We start from the raw sequence: 19,507 nt of genomic DNA on the forward strand, positions 1-19,507 counted from the left end.
AGCCTCCCGAGTAGCTGGGACTACAGGCGTCCGCCTCGTCGCCCGGCTAGTTTTTTGTATTTTTTAGTAGAGACGGGGTTTCACCGTATTAGCCAGGATGGTCTCGATCTCCTGACCTCGTGATCCGCCCGTCTCGGCCTCCCAAAGTGCTGGGATTACAGGCTTGAGCCACCGCGCCCGGCATTAGAAGCTAATTTAAGCTCTCCATCCAACTCTAGGACAGTCAAGGTAACTGCCAGAGGAGACACATGCTGGAAACCAAAGTGGAATTTTGCCCTAGTTCATATTCGATTGGCTGCACTTAGCTATAAATCCTGAGAAGGAGAAGAAAGACATCAGAAAGTAATTGGGCTAGAAGAATCTTAGTTTGGAAGCAAAACACAGAATCCAGGTGAGTGGGCTTACTGGGAAAGGCTCCTGCCAAGTTGCTCCCACAATGGAGGGCCTTATGATGGCAATGTTCAGGTTCCTGCTCTCTTGCTGCACCACCATTTCTCCCAAGGCCTTGGTGTAGGTGTAAATATTGGGCCAATCTCTGATCAGCTTGGGTGCAATCTCTTCAATAATAGCATCGTCTAACCACCTAAAAGGTAGTCAGAATAAAGAGAATTCTAGTAACGTATGTTAGACAATAAACCAAAAGGAAAATGTGAGACACAATCAAACAAAACTTCCACGTTTTGGCCTCGGTTCTGGAATTCAGAACAGTCACATGATACCAAGGTTGAATGTGTACCTGTTCAAAGCATGCATGAGCCCTTTGCTCTCCACTGCTAAGCCCAATCTTATCCTATGCCCTGCCATCCAAACAGATAGGTAGGTAGGTAGGTAGGTAGGTAGGTAGGCAGGCAGGTAGGTAGATAGACTGATAGAATCAATAGCAATACTACTTTATTACGAATAATAGTATAGGGCTATTAGTACTACTTTATTAGTACTACTTTAGCTCTACTGCTACTTTATCAGTATTGATTACTACTTTATTGTAGTAGTACTAAAATAGAGGTTTACTAGTACTATATTAGAGGTTATTTTTACTTCCTCTCCAGCAAGCTCTTAAGTACATTTATTGAACACATATTTGAGTCCCAGTCATTCTCCCAGTAGTGTGCTGAATGCTGTGTTCAGGGAGTTAGAGGCTCTCATCCAAGGTGCTTCAGTGGCAGCCCTACTCAGTGTTGTCCGATAAAAATCCGACATAGTAATCCTGAAGCCTTTAGCTTTAAATTTTAAAAATTTCACTGAATGCAAATCAAATCAAATTGACTACTTTTGGTAGACTTACAATCTGTTTTAGCAAACCTATGTAATGCATTTTTGAAGATCTGTTTAAAGTCTATGCTAATAACTTGATAATTATCTCCAGAGATTTCCAGTGAATTCTGAAGTCTGTCAAGTGGGGTGATTATAGTGCTCTGAAATAGCTTCAAAATCACCATTATTGACTACTCCTATTTACAAGATAACATGTATCATGAATAACCAAGTTAGATAGCATCAGCCTAATCTTTCTTAAAAATATGTCAGAACCACTTGATAACCACAAAGTCTATCTACACCTCTCTAAGAAAGCAACAAAAGTATTGTCAATTATATATGTAACATTCTTCTAGTTAACAGATCTATGTGGTTAAATTATTGATATAACATAGCTTTTTAAAAATTAAGCTGCCGAAATATGCTAGTGTGATTTTTCTAATCAATGTGGTACATTTATTTCTACAGAACTATAATATTTTTGATTGTAGAAAATCTTCACTTACCACTTTGCTGACATGACAAATTTTTGAGCAACTAAGATGTACATGATGTTAAGACTTATTCAGAATCACAGCTTTCAATTTTAATGCCTCATTTGATCCTGAGTGAGAACATGGGCATTGACTATAATGTTTCTATTTTTCTTGCTTTGCTTCTATTAGTGCTGAGTGTGTTCTGGAGACTCAAATATCTTTTCATTTAAATTGAATAGAGAAAGATTGAGGGGTTCTAGAATTAAAAGCAACTTCAACTACATAGAAAGATCTAGGGTATTTTAATTATATGGTCACCTGGGGGCTGGGAAAGAATATAGGATGATGCAGACACCTCTCCATCTTAACAATAATCCTACCACTATCTCATTTCATACAGTGGATTGACTGACCTGAGACCATTTTCTCTCACCTGCAAAAATATACAGTTTAAGAAAACCAGGTCTTGGCCGGGCGCGGTGGCTCAAGCCTGTAATCCCAGCACTTTGGGAGGCCGAGACGGGCGGATCACAAGGTCAGGAGATCGAGACCATTCTGGCTAACACAGTGAAACCCCGTCTCTACTAAAAAATACAGAAAACTAGCCGGGCGAAGTGGCGGGCGCCTGTAGTCCCAGCTACTCGGGAGGCTGAGGCAGGAGAATGGCATAAACCCGGGAGGCGGAGCTTGCAGTGAGCTGAGATCCGGCCACTGCACTCCAGCCTGGGCGACAGAGCGAAACTCCGTCTCAAAAAAAAAAAAAAAAAGAAAAAAGAAAACCAGGTCTTGAGGGAATAGAGCTTAATTTCTAAAAAGCTATAAAGAAAAAAATCCTAGAAAACATCAGAGCCCAACAATGTGCTGGGAATGTATGTCACATGGCCAGTACCAGTTGCTGTAATTAATGCTGGGGTACATGGAAAGGATAATACTTGGGGGATAGGGGCCTTATAAAGCTTGGTGAGTTTGCTTGTCTTAGAAAATTTTGGTTTTGTAGATTTCTGACAACACGCATGCAAGAAATTTTAATATTCTATAGATGACTTGCCTCTGCTACTCTCAGTTACATCTGTATTCCACTGTTTTATCTTCTCATTCTAATTGTACTTGTGAAAATGGCAATAATTATACTCATTCTAAATTCTCATGAGGATAAACAGGAATATAAATTATCTCATTCCAACTGTACTTGTGAATATGGCAATAATTATACTCATTCTAAATTATCATGAGGGTAAACAGGAATATTCACAACTGCATTTAAGCTCTTTGATAAAACAAAATGAGCCAATAAACCTAAAGCATTGTGATTTTTTCACTAAAACAACCAGTGAGCATACATCTTTGTAGGTAATAGTTTTAAAATGTCATTTCTGGCCAAGTGCGATGACTCAAACCTGTAATCCCAGCACTTTGGGAGGCTGAGGAAGGAGGATCGTTTGAGTCCAGAAGTTTGAGACCAGCCTGGGCAACATAATAACATCCTGCCTCTACAAAAGAAGTTTTAAAAAATTAGTGGGGCATGGTGGCGTACACCTGTAGTTCCAGCTACTCAGGAGGCTGAGGGAAGAGGATTGCTTGAGCTTGGGAGTTGGAAGCTCCAATGAGCCATAATTGTGCCACCATACTCCAGCTTGGTCTCAAAATAAATAAATAAATAAAACAAATAAAAATAAAATATCATTTATAATACAGCCAAACAGACCATCTGCAGCTCATCTAGCCAATTCCCAGGTTCAGAGGAGATTAGTGTAATAAACATGCACATCCACTGGTTGGGCCAAGCCATTCTTAGGACTTAAACAGTCAGTTCAGGGTTGCTGCTGTTGTTTGTTCTCAATTTGTTTTTAAAACAGTAAATAAGTTAGCATAGATTAAAAAACACTATATAAACCAAAATACATGTCTGAAATTAATCTAAATGTCCTCCAGTATACTCAAGAAGATGTTTTGAACCCATGGGTCTCAAATTCTAACCTTGAATTGCTTCAGAAGAAGCATAAAGTCATTTAAAATTTCAGAAAGCAGTATGTATATGTCTATGTGTTTTCACATATACACACATACACAAATTCCTCTAAAGATTACTATCAATTTTGGTTTCAAACTTATTGAAGCAACATGATTATATCATTAATAGTTTATTTATGTATTTACTGAATGAAATACCAAGAGGCATATGTATTTCCCCTTCCCTGATCTCCTCAATTTTCTTATGCAAGAAGTGGGCAAGCCTAGTAGTTTATCAGGAAATCTGTTAGAGAGTAAGTAGTGGACACACTGTCTTATGATAACGTTTGCTCTCTCTTTCTCCAGGCTAGATTATGTCATTCTCTTGATTGTTGTAGTTATCAAGTTGTATTTGCTTATGTGTCTTACTCCCCACTGGACAGTGAGTCCAGAAGAGCAGGGATTATGATTTTTATCGCAGTGTCTAATCACCTTTCTGTCCCCAGGAGCCAGCTGCCTTATTCAGTAAATGGATGCTCTTCCACATGATAATCTTGATTGGCCAATTTCTGTACTACATAAGGTTTTGGGAAGCAGAGATGGACAATGATAAGGGAGAGTAGATGAACTCAAAAGAAGACAAGGTTGTAGAGAGAATGTGGGAAAGGAAGGAAGGGGATATCTTTGTAGAGCAGGAAACAAAATTGGAAGTAAAGTGTCCAGTGGCAGTGGTGAAAAGTGTTGACCAACCTCGGTTTGGTGAAGGTGGCTTCAAGGTCAACTTAAACTTTCCAGTGGGAAGCAGGGTATTTCTGAGCATAATGCTTATGGAGAAGTCCCTTAAGACTTTTTTTTTTTTTTTTTTTGGTTGAGACAGAGTCTTGCTCTGTCGCCCAGGCTGGAGTGCAGTGGCTGGATCTCAGCTCACTGCAAGCTCCGCCTCCCAGGTTTACGCCATTCTCCTGCCTCAGCCTCCAGAGTAGCTGGGACTACAGGCGCCCGCCACCTCGCCCGGCTAGTTTTTTGTATTTTTTTTTTAGTAGAGACGGAGTTTCACAGTGTTAGCCAGGATGGTCTCGATCTCCTGACCTTGTGATCCGCCCGTCTCGGCCTCCCAAAGTGCTGGGATTACAGGCTTGAGCCACCGCGCCCGGCCCCTTCCCTTAAGACTTTTACAGAGCACCTAGCTTGGCTCAAACATGAGCCAGATGCTGAATGTCCTGACAATGGCCTGCCATTGTGAAAATTACTCAGTTTGGTTAAGAAACAATTTAATCTTATACTGGTTTGTAATTTAAAGCCTGCTAATATCAGAGTACACACAATTTTCATTTTTATTTAGCTACTTAAATATTTTGAAGCTGTGCCATCCTGAAATTAAAAGCACAAGTGCTAGAATCAGCTTTCACCATTCCCCTAGAAGAGATCAGCTTTTTTAGTGTTAACAATGTGTTCTACAGCACGAAGGCAAAAGAGACTACTTTCCAACATCTGACCTCCTTTCATATCTCCCAGAGGGCTGTGGTAAGGGCCACTGCTGCTGGCTGGGGGTGCCTCCACTCGCCTGCCTCTCACACCTGAACCCTCAGTGCCCATGCCGCCTTTCCTTTTTTACATGGCAGATTAACTGTGTCTTCTGGTGACCGTGTAGCCTCAGAAGTGTGGTCTTTAGTAGGTACAGATCTACTAGGAATTTTCAATTAAAGCTTCTAAGAACTGAAAGACAACAGGAGGCGAGGAGAGCAGGAGAAAGAGGGAGCATAGAGATAAAGAAGATAAATGGTCCTAATTTCAAATGAAGACTGCTCAGTGAAAAAGTTCCTTAAGGCCCTCTTTCCCAAACTTGCCTGCTCATAAATATGAATTACACAGGGCCTCTGGGAAAAATCCAGATTCCTGGGTGCCATTTTAGAATCACTAAATACATCTGCAGAGTTAAGAGTCTGATAATCTGTATTTTCAACATGCCCTGGAAATTCCAACAGTCGGGCAAATCAGGGAATCACTAATTTAGAAGAAGTCCACTCAATAAACTGAAGTCATTGAGATTTGAATATATCAGGATTAGCTCTCAAAGACGCATTGCTTCTTGGAGTAAAATTTCAACAGAATTGAATTTTAAAAGAATTAAATCCCTGGTACTAGAAATGCAAAACATGACAAGTATGCATGTTCTAATTGGAGTTAATTTGATAGGTGCAACCCCATATGCAAAGCAGTAGCCATGTCCTCCTGTTTTTTTATTTCCCAAAACATGGAGGTGTTTTTTTATATCTGTTGCCGTGCCCTGGTTCTTGTCTTCCATACCACTCCTCTCTGGTAATGAGTCTCACTTCCTCTGTCTACTCCCTATGCTAATCCACTGCCTCCCCCGACCTCTGGCCATATTAATATTCCTGAAGCCCACTTTCATGGGCACTTTTCCATGATGAAAACAAATGAACAAACAACCCAAAATTATACACAAAAATGCATGCACACACACGGCCCTCCTTCAATAGATCTCCACTGCCTAGAGAATTAAATACAATTCCTCTGCATAGTATGCAAAATCTCCACAGTATGGCCCAGCCTACCTCTCCAGTTTGATCTCTAACTGCTTCCCTACACGTAACACGTGTGCTGCCAAGATGGACTTCTGGCTGTGTCCCAAACACGCTTGGCTTTCCCAGCTCCAGCTGCCCTGCCGGGCACGTGTGCACATCTCACCTATCCACACTCTATCCACTCTTCCAAGTCTTCTCATACGCCTCCCTCCACTCCACCAGTTTCCCCACCACCACACGTGTATAATTCTGCCCTGTTCTGTTTGTCTCGGATATGAGCTCTTTGGAACATAGTCTATATCTCAAGAAAGCACCTTTTTTTTTTTTTTTTGAAACGGAGTCTCACTCTGTCGCCCAGGTTGGAGTGCAGTGGCCGTATCTCGGCTCACCGCAAGCTCCGCCTCCCGGGTTCACACCATTCTCCTGCCTCAGCCTCCCGAGTAGCTGGGACTACGGCCGGCTAATTTTTTGTATTTTTAGTACAGACGAGGTTTCACTGCGTTAGCCAGGATGATCTCGATCTCCTGACCTCGTGATCTGCCCGCCTCGGCCTCCCAAAGTGCTGGGATTACAGGTGTGAGCCACCGCGCCCGGCCAGAAAGCACCTTTTAATTTCTACCACTGCTAAGTTTGTGAGTAGACTGGAAAGACCGTGGGCTTCAGAATCAAGTGGCCATGAATAAAAAATGTGTCTGAGAGACTTTCAAGGAGTTACTTAGCCTTTCTGAGCTTTTTGCTTCGTGATTAGTATAGCAGTGATAATAATATCAACCCTACAATATTACATTATGGAATTAAATGTCGGTGAAAGTGTCTTGCCCATTGCTCAGTAATGATTCATGTCCCCCCCCTTCCCTTCTTAATTCAGATTTATTTACATATGTTCAATGGAGCCATAAATATTTGTGATTCCGTGTTTCTAGTACCTGGTTCTAGCTATTTCAGGTTTTTATACAGGCACAAAAGCCCTTTTCTTCTACACTGGTTTCCCTAAGAGGAGTTACCTTGACCTAAAAAATAAGGAAAGCACCAACCATAAAACCCTGCCTTTCTTGGTCAGTTAGGTGCACTTAAAAAAATAAACCTGCCGGCGCGGTGGCTCAAGCCTGTAATCCCAGCACTTTGGGAGGCCGAGATGGGCGGATCACGAGGTCAGGAGATCGAGACCATCCTGGCTAACACAGTGAAACCCCGTCTCTACTAAAAAAAACTACAAAAAACTAGCCGGGCGAGGTGGTGGCGCCTGTAGTCCCAGCTCCCGGGGAGGCTGAGGCAGGAGAATGGCATGAACCCGGGAGGCGGAGTTTGCAGTGAGCTGAGATCCGGCCACAGCACTCCAGCCTGGGTGACAGAGCGAGACTCCGTCTCAAAAAAATAAATAAATAAATAAATAAATAAACCTTCTATATAAGCTGTTATTCTGGAAAACTGGAATTTCACTGGCAATCCCTGATCCATTTATGCACACCAACTAGGCAGAAGCTGGTAATATGAAGGTAGAGCTGAGTCAGAATCGGAACTGGTGACTGGGATGAGGGGTGGAAGACAACTACAGATTTAAGAACCAGGAAAATGAGTTGCTTAACACTGATTAACGGCCATGCTTGTCATATTCATTAAAAACATTAACTCCTGATTTAAGTTATTTTAAAAATATATTTATGCTAATGTGCTAAAGTTTTTGTACTAACAAAATCAATTTTCATCTTTCTGGAATATTTCAGGGCCAAGGTAATGCTAAAAGTTTTTAGATAGGGGCTAAAGAAAGGGAGCTCAGGCCTGACAGTCTCAGGATACAGGATGAATAGAAAATGGGGGGAACTGAACTAACAGAGTCTGCAAAGGTTGGGACCAGGGTGTAAGCATGGGGTTCAAGTTCACAGTCCCATTATTAACAACTCTGAGCAGTACCACTGCTGCCCAAGCAATCAGGAAAGGTCCGGGCCAAAAATGCAAATCCTTCTTTATTTCCCAGACCTGGAATTCCCATTCAACTGATTTGCTGAAAATAAAGTTTCATTTTACATCGTCATGGTGATTTTCTTGAGAATATAATGCCAACAGTACAGTTTCAAGATCATCTTGTTGTCTAACTCCTGGTTCCTTATAAACAAATAAGAACTGCTGAACTACTAAGAGCAAAAGCAGCCACTAGACCCCTGGAAGTTACTGTTAACAACAACACCAACAACAAAACTGTCCCCCAGGCATTTCTCTGTTGCACTGAAAGAAAGAAAAACTCCCAAGGGAAATAGAAACCTAAAAACCTTGGAAAATAATTCTATTTTAACACAGACCAATTACTAAATAGAGAATTAATCAAAGGAACAAAGTATTTTCCTAAAACAAAGAAACAAAACCTGGATTTAGGTGAATTGATATTTATTCAGAATGATTTTTAATGTTGTTATTCTAAAACTTCCAAAAATTCCCTCTGGTATAGGAGTCGTTGAAATAGTTGTAGATCATGGTATAGTTGGTGAGGGGTTCCTGGGTTTTATTTAAAGTGCTATTCAAAACTTAACATATAGGTTTCATTCAAAGTTTAAAAAGAAAAAAATGAACAACCAGAAACAAGGGTAAGACGTGGGGATATGGATAGATATTTTATACATAAGACTTCTGCATCCCAGAATATCAGCTTGCTATGGAATTCTGTCATCTATTCTCGCTTCAGTCAAAACAAACAAATAAAAATAGTCAAAACAATATGAACAATAATCATGTAGTGCCACCAAAAGCTTTTCATTCATTCAGCGAGCATTGAGTCCCTAGCTGGAGATGCAAAGAGGAGCAAGAAATATTCTCTTCCATTGAGAAGCTCATTGTCTAATGTAGAATGTAGATAAGCAACCAGACATTCAGAATGACCTGTGTTACGAGCAATAATAAAGCTGGACACTGGGTACTATGGGGGCACTTGGGAAGGGTGCCTAAGCCAGAGAGCTTCACTGGGGAGCCTTGATGTCTGAGTAAGAATTAACCAGGTGAAGCAAAAGGGGAAATAAGCTCTAGGAACAAACAGAGAGTTTCGAGTGCAAAGGCAGGCAGAGTATGGGGAGGGAAGGCCTTACTTCTTTGTGACTGCAGCATGAAAGTAAGGGGAGGGCTGAGAGAGATGAGCCTGGGTAGGTGGTCCTGGATGTCCTAATTAATCTTGACTTAGCAAATAATAAGTATGACTTTTCTCTATTTTTTTAAAAAACTTATTTCCTTAATTGCACCCAAAATTTATCTGTTGAGATAAAATGACTTCATTCCTAGTTCTAATTAGTTGCTTAAATAATTGTTATCCTTGGAGAGCAGTAAATGACAAATGGACATTAAAAATTTTGTACAAATGTCAGTTGCAGTTTGTTCATAAATCATGTAGCAGTTACTTGCCTTGTCTGGTTGACATATACTTGAGGGAGGATGGAAAGTGCTGGATGTCTGAAGGTAAATCAACTCTTCCTCTGGGAGGTGAGTTTATTCTTTTTTGAAACCTGGGGTATTTAGTGTCTGGACACAGTTTGGGAGGAAGTGGTATGGAGTACCTAGAGAAGCCCTTCTCTATGGGTGAACTCTTACTTCTTTTCTTTTTCTTTTTCTTTTTTTTTTTTTTTTGAGACAAAGTTTTGCTCTTGTTGCCCAGGCTGGGGTGCAATGGTGCAATCTCAGTTCACTGCAACCTCCACCTCCTGGATTCAAGTGATTCTACTGCCTCAGCCTCCCAAGTAGCTGAGATTACAGGCATGTGCCACCACACCTAGCTATTTTTTTTGTATTTGGTAGAGACGGGGTTTCATCATGTTGGTCAGGCTGGTGTCGAACTCCTGACCTCAGGTGATCCACACACCTTGGTATACCTTGGCCTCCCAAAGTGCTGGGATTACAGGCATAAGCCACCACACCTGGACTCTTACTTCTTTTCTCTAATGTACTCTCGGGCTCTTTTGCTACCTCAAATTGCATTATGACCTGTCAGGTGTTAGAGAGATCAGCAGTGGAGAATGTCCAGGAAACAGTCTGGAATCAAAAGGGGTCTGCCTCTCTCCTGAATATCAAATATGAAAGCATCACATTTACCAAGAGACAACACCATAAGAGGGTGACTGACAGAAACCAATTCCATCCTGAAAATGCTCTGAGGCTTTAAACATACTTTATTGTCTAGACTTTGGGCCTCAGAGTACACCTGCTTTTTCTCCCACTATCCTGATGAACTCTGCACTGTAAAATTTTTCTCTGTACCAATTTAGCAAACCTCCATTTATTAGCAACTTTAACCTCCAGATCCTTTAGATGACTTTCATTCTTCTTTGTCCTGGATATTTTTACATGACAGACAAAAATATCTATTCTCAGAGCTGGAGGAGATAAAAATGTTTGCCCTGAAGGGAACGAACTCTTGATTTAGCTAAAACTTTTTAAAGAGTATATATTAAATATAAATACAGTATTATATAAAATTATAATGTGACAAATTCATCGTGAAATAGTCCATTTTTCTGCTGTAATACTTTTTATGTAGAGTGTTTTTTTTTTTTTTTAAAGGTAAGCTTTGTAAAAAGGAGCAGAATAAATAAGCAGAAAACAAGCTTAGAATAATACCTGAGCTGTGTCCTAAGATGAAAGTGGTTTCTGCTGGTTGGCAAGAAGAGAAAAATCCTAGACATTATTTCTCTTGCATCATAGGACAGTAAGGAAAGTGTGTCTCAGTCAAAAAAGTCAAGAGACTGTCACCTTCTGCTAGATATTGCAGCAATTCTTATTCTTCATTAGTTCTTTTTTTTTTTTTTTTGGAGACAGTTTCACTCTTGTTGCCCAGGTTGGAGTGCAATGGCACAATCTCGGCTCATTGCAACCTCTGCCTCCCAGGTTCAAGTGATTCTCCTGCCTCAGCCTCCCAAGTAGCTGGGATTATAGGCACCTGCCACCACACCCAGCTAATCTTTGTATTTTTAGTAGAGATGGGGTTTTGCCATGTTGGCCAGGCTGGTCGTGACCTCCTGGCCTCAGGTGATCCACCAGCCTCAGCCTCCCAAAGTCCTGGGATTACAGGCGTGAGCCACCGCGCCCGGCTGCTAGTTCTTTTTTACGAATCATTTGATTAAGTGATGTTAAACACTCCCTAGCACTGCAATAAGTATTTTATATAACTTTATTCAACCTCACAACTATAAAATGGGCCCATTTTACAAATGAAGGACCTGGGGCTCAGAGAGGGCAAGGACGTTGCTCAAAGTCACACAGGTAGTTACTGGTGGAGCTATGCCAGACTCATGTCAGTCTGAACTGAAAATTTTTCTTCTGAACTTTTATTCTATACATTATACTTGCTTTATCTAGTGACAATGCTAAGTTCATTAAGATCTGAGAAACCACTTCTACGTATAGTATTCCCAAGTACCTCATGCAGTCCTACACAATTCCACAAAATGTTTAAGAATTTTCTATCCCCTTTCTCTTTTAGCAATATTTTCCCCACCAGAACTGGCAGACAAGGTAGCTAAGGCTAGCACCGTTTCAAAACATTTGCTTCAAAAGTGTTTCACTTCATCATCTCATTAATAGCTACAAAGAATCAAAGAGAACAACATTCTACCCGCCCCTTGACCCCTTTATTAAACCAACTTACTCAAGGGAATCAATGATTTTTTTTGGCTCCACAGGGCACGGGTAGATAACTTCATCGATGTGCTTCAGGTTACAATTTGAATAGGCAGTAGAGATATGTATAAACGCTTCCAGCTTTGGCATCTGACTAGCCATAAGCAAGAGCTGCCGGGTGGCAGTGACGTTAAGTTGCACAGCGTGTCTAGAGAAGATTAAGTGGAAGGAAATACAATGAGGTAAGTCAGCATCATGCCTTGCTATAACTGTACCTACTCCAATAACTGGCATACCTATCAGATTTTGGTGGCTGCACCAAACACCAGGGAGAGAAGGATGGGTCATAGCTACACAGTTATGTGATACCCGGAATGTTTTATGTAGTGATGATGTGTTTTGTGCACATAAATCCTATTCATTGACACACCGTACATATATCTAGAGGACAGTTGGTTCTAATCAACTGAAAAAAGAATTACAGTCCTCTGAATTTGTAAAGGTGCTTCTATAGGCAGCCATTAAAAGAACAAAAACATGTAAATTAAACATTTAACTGAAGAAGTTGGAAAATATAAATAAACTTGAGGGGAGCAACAGTAGAATTTTTAAATGAGCAAGGTAAGTTGGTAAAGGTCTAGGCCAGACGTGAAAATTGATGTCAAAATCTAAAATTGCAGCTAGTAGAATACAAAGCTATATAAACAGTATGTGATAACAATGAAATAGTTCATTCCAGGAATACATGGTTTATCCAATGCCAGGAAACTTACTAATTTAATTTAACTCAAAAGAGAAAAACTATATAAGAATATATATGTATTTTGAAAAGTTTAAAATGATGTTTAATTTCCATTTCCAATTTAATTAAACACATTCACTAGAATAGGAATAAAATGATTAAGCAACATATATTTAAATTTGCTAGCCAATATCATTCTTAATGGTGAAAGCTAGGAGCACTGCTTGTAACGTCTGTGGTGGGAATAATGCCTACAATCACACTACTACTTAACATTGTTCTGAAGTCCTAGTCCTTTAATTAATTAGAAAGAAAAATAAAATTAAAGAACAGATACAGATACTAAAAAGACAGCCACAAAAATTACTGTCAGATTATATAATTGCATACCTGGAAAACAGAAGCAGCTTCTTAAAAAGCTGAAATGTACTATAATTCAGTAAGGTGTTCACTGATAAAAATTATGTAAAAAATCACTAGCTTGCCTGTATATAAACAAAAATTAGAGAATAAAAGAGAAGAAATGTTCAAAGTTGAACATTTAAAATATATGAAATTCATCACAAATGAATATATAACAAAAAACAAATAACAAAAAATTTAATAAATGGGAAAACATATATTGTTTTTGGATAGGAAGAATCAATATTTTAAATATGTTAAATGGGTTTAAGGTATTCTACATATACAAGGTAATTCTAATCAAATTCCCAAGATTTTTAAAAACCTGGCAAAATTATCTTAAATTTAATCAAGAAGTATATGGAAAGAGAACAGTCACAAAAATTCTATAAAAATGAAAGTGTGGCTGGGTGCGGTGACTCACGCCTGTAATCCCAGCACTTTAGGAGGCTGAGGCAGGTGGATCACCTGAGGTCGGGAGTTCGAGACCAGCCTGGCCATGATTGTGAAACCCTGTCTCTACCAAAAATACAAAAATTATCTGGGCATGGTGGTGCATGCCTGTAGTCCCAGCTACACGGGAGGCTGAGGCAAGAGAATCACTTGAACTTAGGAGGTGAAGGTTAAAGTGAGCGGAGATCGTGCCACTGCACTCCAGCCTGGGCAACAGAGCGAGACTCCACTCAAAAAAAAAAAAAAAAAATAGAGTGCTGTTGAGTATACTTGCTCTAATATAATAAAAATTACGGCAATTAAAATGAGACAGTACTGGCAGTGAAAGCCTGATTTAATGTAACAAAATAGTTTAAAAACTGAAATTTAGTTTCAGAGCTTTATATCAGATAAAGAGTAAAAATATTTAACAAATATTGTTTAAAAGTAACCATATAGCACACACAAAAAAATAAAGCTGCTTTACTTTCACATCTGCATCACTCTTCTTACAGAATTTTCCTGTACTCCTCTTTCTAGGTAAATGCTTTATAAATGGATCAAATATCTAAATGTGAAAATGAAACCATAAAAATACTAGGGGAAATTATAAATAACTGCATAAATAATAGACTTGAAAGACATTTGATAAATTGTTAAAATAGTTTGAGCCTTATAAAAGATGAAGAGTTTAACGGCCGGGCGCAGTGGCTCACGCCTGTAATACCAGCACTTGGGAAGCCAAAGCGGGTGGATTACCTGAGGTCAGGAGTTCGAGACCAGCCTGGCCAACATGATGAAACCCCGTCTCTACTAAAAATACAAAAGTATTAGCCGGGCGTGGTGGCGGGCACCCATAATCCCAACTACTCAGGAGGCTGAGGCAGGAGAATCGCTTGAACCCAGGAGGCAGAGGTTGTAGTGAGCCAAGATCCTGCCATTGCACTCCAACCTAGGCAACAAGAGCGAAACTCTGTCTCAAAAAAATAAAAAATAAAAAATAAAAGACTATGCTGAAACTTTCAAGAAGTCTTAATATTAATAAGAAAAAATGTTTCAATAGAAAAATAGGTGGGCCAGGCGCAGTGGCTCAGGGCCGGGCGCAGTGGCTCACGCCTGTAATCCCAGCACTTTGGGAGGCCGAGGCTGGCGGATCACGAGGTCAGGAAATCGAGACCATCCTGGCTACCATGGTGAAACACTGTCTCTACTAAAAATGCAAAAAACTATCTGGGCATGGTGGCGGGCACCTGTAGTCCCAGCTATGCAGGAGGCTGAGGTAGGAGAATGGCGTGAACCCGGGAGGTGGAGCTTGCAGTGAACTGAGATCACGCCACTGCACTCCAGCCTGGGCAACAGAGCAAGACTCGGTCTCAGAAAAAAAAAAAAGAAAAGAAAAGAAAAGAAAAGAAATATAGGCAAAGAAAGCAAAGAGCATGAATAGGCATTTCACAAAGAACAAAATGCCTATAAGCATTTAAATATCATTGGCGTTTGTAATCATCAAAGAAATACAAATCAGAACATGTGCTACCATTTCCGTTATCCTATTAGCAAAATTAAAAATAATTTTAAAATTATAGTATTATTTTGTGACTGTTAAAATGAGCATTCATGTGCACAGAGACAGTGTAAGCAGACACCACATTTTTGGAGAGCAATTTAGCATTATGTGTGAAAATGCAAACTGTTCATAACCTGGGTACATCTGATATGTATCTGATAATTGTATTTCTAGGAATTTATCTCAAGAAGAGCACACAAAGGGGTGAAAAATATACATGCACACAGATGTTCACTGCAGTGTTGTTTATAATAGTGAAAAATTAAAACAATCTAAATGTCCACCGACATAGAACTGGTTTAATATATTATACATATGTGCAATGGAATGTCATGTAATCATTACAAATTATAATAGAACATTTATCGACAAGACAATGATAGATATCAAAAAATATAACTGAGCAGGTTGCAAAATATCATCCTCGCTAGGATGCCATTTTCTTCCAGTAAAATTGAACATACACTTATGTAATCATAGATACATAAAGAAAAATTGGAGTGAATGTTCTCCACAATAGTAAATGGTTGTTTCTAGATGGTGGGATTTTGGAGGAGTTTTGCTTCTTTGTATGTTTTTTTTGTTGTTGTTGAGAGTGTATTTCTTTTTTTTTTTTTTTCTTTACAGAAACTATGAAGAAATTTACATGCACACAAATGTATACAAGCCATGAGAGGGAAATGGGAATGTACCTGAGAGTGTCATCAAAGCGTACAGTGGCTGCACAGTGAAAGATTACGTTTGTACAGGAGAGAAGCTCCTGCATGTCCTCTTTGCTGATGGCAAAGTCATTCTGACTGAGATCTGCATAAATAGCTCTGATCTTCTCATGCACATTTGGACAAACTTCTTTGACTTTCTCAAATAGCTGAAACATAAATATAGATCAATATACAAAAAGTAGCATCATCTTTATCACATTGTTCTTGTTTACAACAACCTGTTTAATTATACTCAAAAACTGGTTTTAGTTGTAATAATATTACTTAAAGAAGACATCTGGCTGGGTGTGGCGGCTCATGCCTGTAATCTCAACACTTTGGGAAGCCAAAGTAGGAAGATCACTTGAGCCCAGGAGTTTGACACTAGCCTGGGCAACATAGTAAAAACCTGTTTCTACTAAAAACACAAAAAATTAGCCAGGCATGGTGGTGTGTGCCTGTAGTCCCAGCTACTTGGGAGGCTGAGGTGGGAGGATCCCTTGATCCCAAGTGGTCGAGGCTGCAGTGAGCCTTGATTGCAACACTGCATTCCAGTCTGGGTGACAGAGCAAGACCCTGTCTCAAAAAAAAAAAAAAAAAAAAAAAAACAAAAAAGTTTCCTCAAGAACCATCTGCTTTATTTCATACAATTCAGCCAGTTTAGTGTAATTCCTGCTACATTTCATGTGAGAAACGTTTGAAAAATCAGTTCCAATAATCAGTAAGGTGCGCATTTTGAGCTTTTCCTGCAGGGTGAAAAAGTGAAAGTAAGTCATCCACATCCTGCCTTTATACTCTTTTCCCCTTTAAGCCAGCTTTATATTTACATATGGTAATAGTTTCCATTTTTGACTGAGAATAAGTGTTTCCAGTAAAAAATTACCAGTCTCTACAAAGCCTTTACAAATTACAAGCAAAATTACCAACAGCTTGGTTAACTGAACCAAACTAACAAAATATCTTAGCAGCACAAACATAATTAGAAAATAACAAATAACAAATGAAGCAAATTTGTAATAGGTGAAACATATAAAAATGTTATGTAATCTCATTCTAATATAAATGGCAATTATTGTCTAGTAAGTACATGAGCTCATGTATTTTTTATGGGATATTAATTGATTTTTAAAATATTCTAATTTATTCATAATGGAAAAAAGGAAGAGCACTGGCCATTTTAGCTCTAGTTACACTTATTCAGATAGAATAGATTCAGTACTTTCCCCTCTACACAGAAATTCTTAGATTAAATTGGCATTTCCCATATTCTCAAGAAATATGATTTTAATAAAATGATCTTGGTTCCAACCTATTTTGATTAAATGGAATTTTACTTAGTGTTGGTGTGGCATACTAACAGTGAGAAAACAAAAAGCAAAGCTAAATGTTTAGAAAATTTAAGAGCAGAGAAAATTAGCCTGTGGTTTTAATCATAATATAGTAAAAGAGACAGTCCTCTTCTCTCCCTTAACCCCCAAACAGTATTTTTACCTATTCCTTGATCCTTAGTCACAGGATTATTAGAGATATACCCCAGGCTGTTTTTATTGAGTAATAAAAAGTTGATCTCAGGTAGTCAGAGAAACCATGTCTCATTTGAATTAGACAAGAGCATGTTCAGAAGCCATTCTGAGGATTTAATGAAGATGTCTAGAAAAGGGATGAAATCCCCATATTGATCTGTCACGTTAACATACTTCAATTCTGTCTACCATTTTTCTGCACTGTAGGGGCAGTCTTTTCAGTGGTGTGTTACTGCAATTCTGAAAATAATTTGTAAGTTAGGTCAGTCCTCAGTGCTTTTGACATCTGGGATTGATAAGGTTGCTAAAGTGTCCTGGGCACATTCTCAACAAAGAGGTCATTCTGACTCTTCCAGAAAGATCTTTAATAGTTTTTCTAATATTAATCAATCATAAACATGCTAAATGTTTTTTTCTAGAGTCAGATGTTTTCCTTCTTGATAGTTAACATTAATTGTACAACAAACATGTTGAATAGTTTTGGATAAGCTTATCTAAAATTTTTATAATTTTCTTTTTTGATAACTAATTTGGAGAAGACTCTTTTTGAGTCTACATGATATATTTTATGTATTCTACATGATAGTCACTAGAAATTTACTTAGGGTTCTGTGGATTCTTTCACTTTGGCCTGTGAAGACTTCTGACTACCAGAGAGCAAGAAGTAGGAGATGGTTTCAGCATCCACCCATCTCACAATGGAGTTCCTTACATATGATGTAAGTTGTCATATTTAGATTTTCTTTTGCCTTTGGTTTTTATGACTTTAAAAGACAGAATATACTGCTATTCCATATTATACTTTCAGACAACCTGTGCAATGTTGAACAGCACCAAGATCTCATATTTGCATTGCTTTTCATGAGATCATTACAATTTTAGGAAATAATGTTCCAATCTGTGTTGTATCTATTGAATTGTATTTTCAATCAAGAATGCATATCTGAATGAACATAGTACAGTTTTTTAAAAGTCTGAGTTTTCTGATTTAGATAGTAGTTGATAATGTTCCATTGAAATAAATCAATGAATTGGCTGCATCAATTCAAACCACAGTGCTAAATGAGGATTCCATTTTACTACATTAGCCTTGCTTAATAATAGGACTTGCCCTGTCAGAAATGTCACCATACTGCTATAGCTCCTGAAATAATACTCTTTAATAGTGCCACATCCTGAATAGAGTGACAGAGATGGCAGCCAACTGCAATCCAACAGGTCAGTCAGTGGTTTTGGTCTTTTCATAACACCATACACAAAGTGAACTGCATTGGAATCACTAGTAGCATAATTAAAATGTATATTCCTGGGTCCTATCCCATACCCACTAAATAAGAAATTACTAGGGCACACCCAGGAATCTATATTTCATGCCAAGTCCCCTAATTGTTTTTAAGACATACAAATGATGAGAATTTCTCCATTTAGAGTGCTAACACGGACAACGGCCGATGAATGACTGCATATGACTCATTTTCCTTTATAACTGCCCAGAGCAATCTTCACATCAGTAGCTTGCAAACTGTAAGCATGAAGAATCAAGGAACCTGGTTAAAAATTATTTCTTTATTCCATCCTCAGAGATCCTGGCTCAGTAGTTTTGTGTGTAACCCAGGAAACTATATTTCTTAACCACCTCCGCAGGTGGATCTGTTGGTCCAGGTACCATAATTGGGAAACACTGACTCTGAAAAATTCATGTCTGTTCTTAAATTCAGGGCTTATATTTCCCCCTCTAGTTTGTAAACTCCTTGATTCTTTTTTTCTTTTGTAGGGAAACCCTTTCTAATTTTTAAAAATTTTTGTGGGTATATAGTAGGTATATATATATATGGGGTACATGAGATGTTTTTATACAGGTACACAATATGAAATAGACACATCATAGAGAAGGGGGTATCTATCCCTTCAAGCATTTATCTTTGAATTACAAGCAATCCAATTATACTCTTTACATTATTTTAAAATGTACCATTATTATTGACTATAGTCATCCGATTGTGCTATCAAATAGTAGGTCTTATTAATTCTTTTATTTTTTGTCACCCTTTACCATTCTCATCTCTCCCCTCCCACTTGCCTTCCCAGCCTCTGGTAATCATCCTTCTAATTTTTATGTCCATGAGTTCAATTGTTTTGATTTTTGTATCTGACAAATAAGTGAAAACATGCAATGTTTGTCTTTCTGTGCCTGGTTCATTTCACTTGGCCTAATGACCTCCAGTTCCATCCATGTTGTTGAATCCCATTCTTTTTGATAGCTGAGTAATACTCCATTGTGTATATGCACCACATTTTCTTTATCCATTCATCTGTTGATGG

General features: G+C 38.7%; 1 protein-coding gene and 1 long non-coding RNA gene across 5 annotated transcripts in view; one reads left to right on the top strand and one right to left on the bottom strand.

Annotated features, from left to right (window-relative positions):
* FAR2 (fatty acyl-CoA reductase 2) overlaps nt 1–19,507 on the bottom strand; it is a 188,938-nt gene that overhangs the window by 20,807 nt on the left and 148,624 nt on the right. For all 4 annotated transcript variants that reach the window (XM_033222537.1, XM_033222538.1, XM_033222539.1 and 1 more), the window contains 3 exons: nt 15,654–15,829; nt 11,850–12,029; nt 406–583 (listed from right to left, as the gene is read on the bottom strand). In XM_033222537.1, the coding sequence (XP_033078428.1) occupies nt 406–583; nt 11,850–12,029; nt 15,654–15,829 (534 nt within the window). The remainder of the gene's footprint in view (nt 1–405; nt 584–11,849; nt 12,030–15,653; nt 15,830–19,507) is intronic.
* Nucleotides 161–11,976, top strand: LOC117090341. Its single transcript, XR_004439976.1, has 3 exons — nt 161–391; nt 9,577–9,691; nt 11,884–11,976. It is a non-coding gene; the product is annotated as an uncharacterized LOC117090341 (long non-coding RNA).

The sequence above is a fragment of the Trachypithecus francoisi genome, unplaced genomic scaffold (assembly GCF_009764315.1).
Source record: "Trachypithecus francoisi isolate TF-2019V2 unplaced genomic scaffold, Tfra_2.0 Lachesis_group11, whole genome shotgun sequence".
NCBI lineage: Eukaryota > Metazoa > Chordata > Mammalia > Primates > Cercopithecidae > Trachypithecus > Trachypithecus francoisi.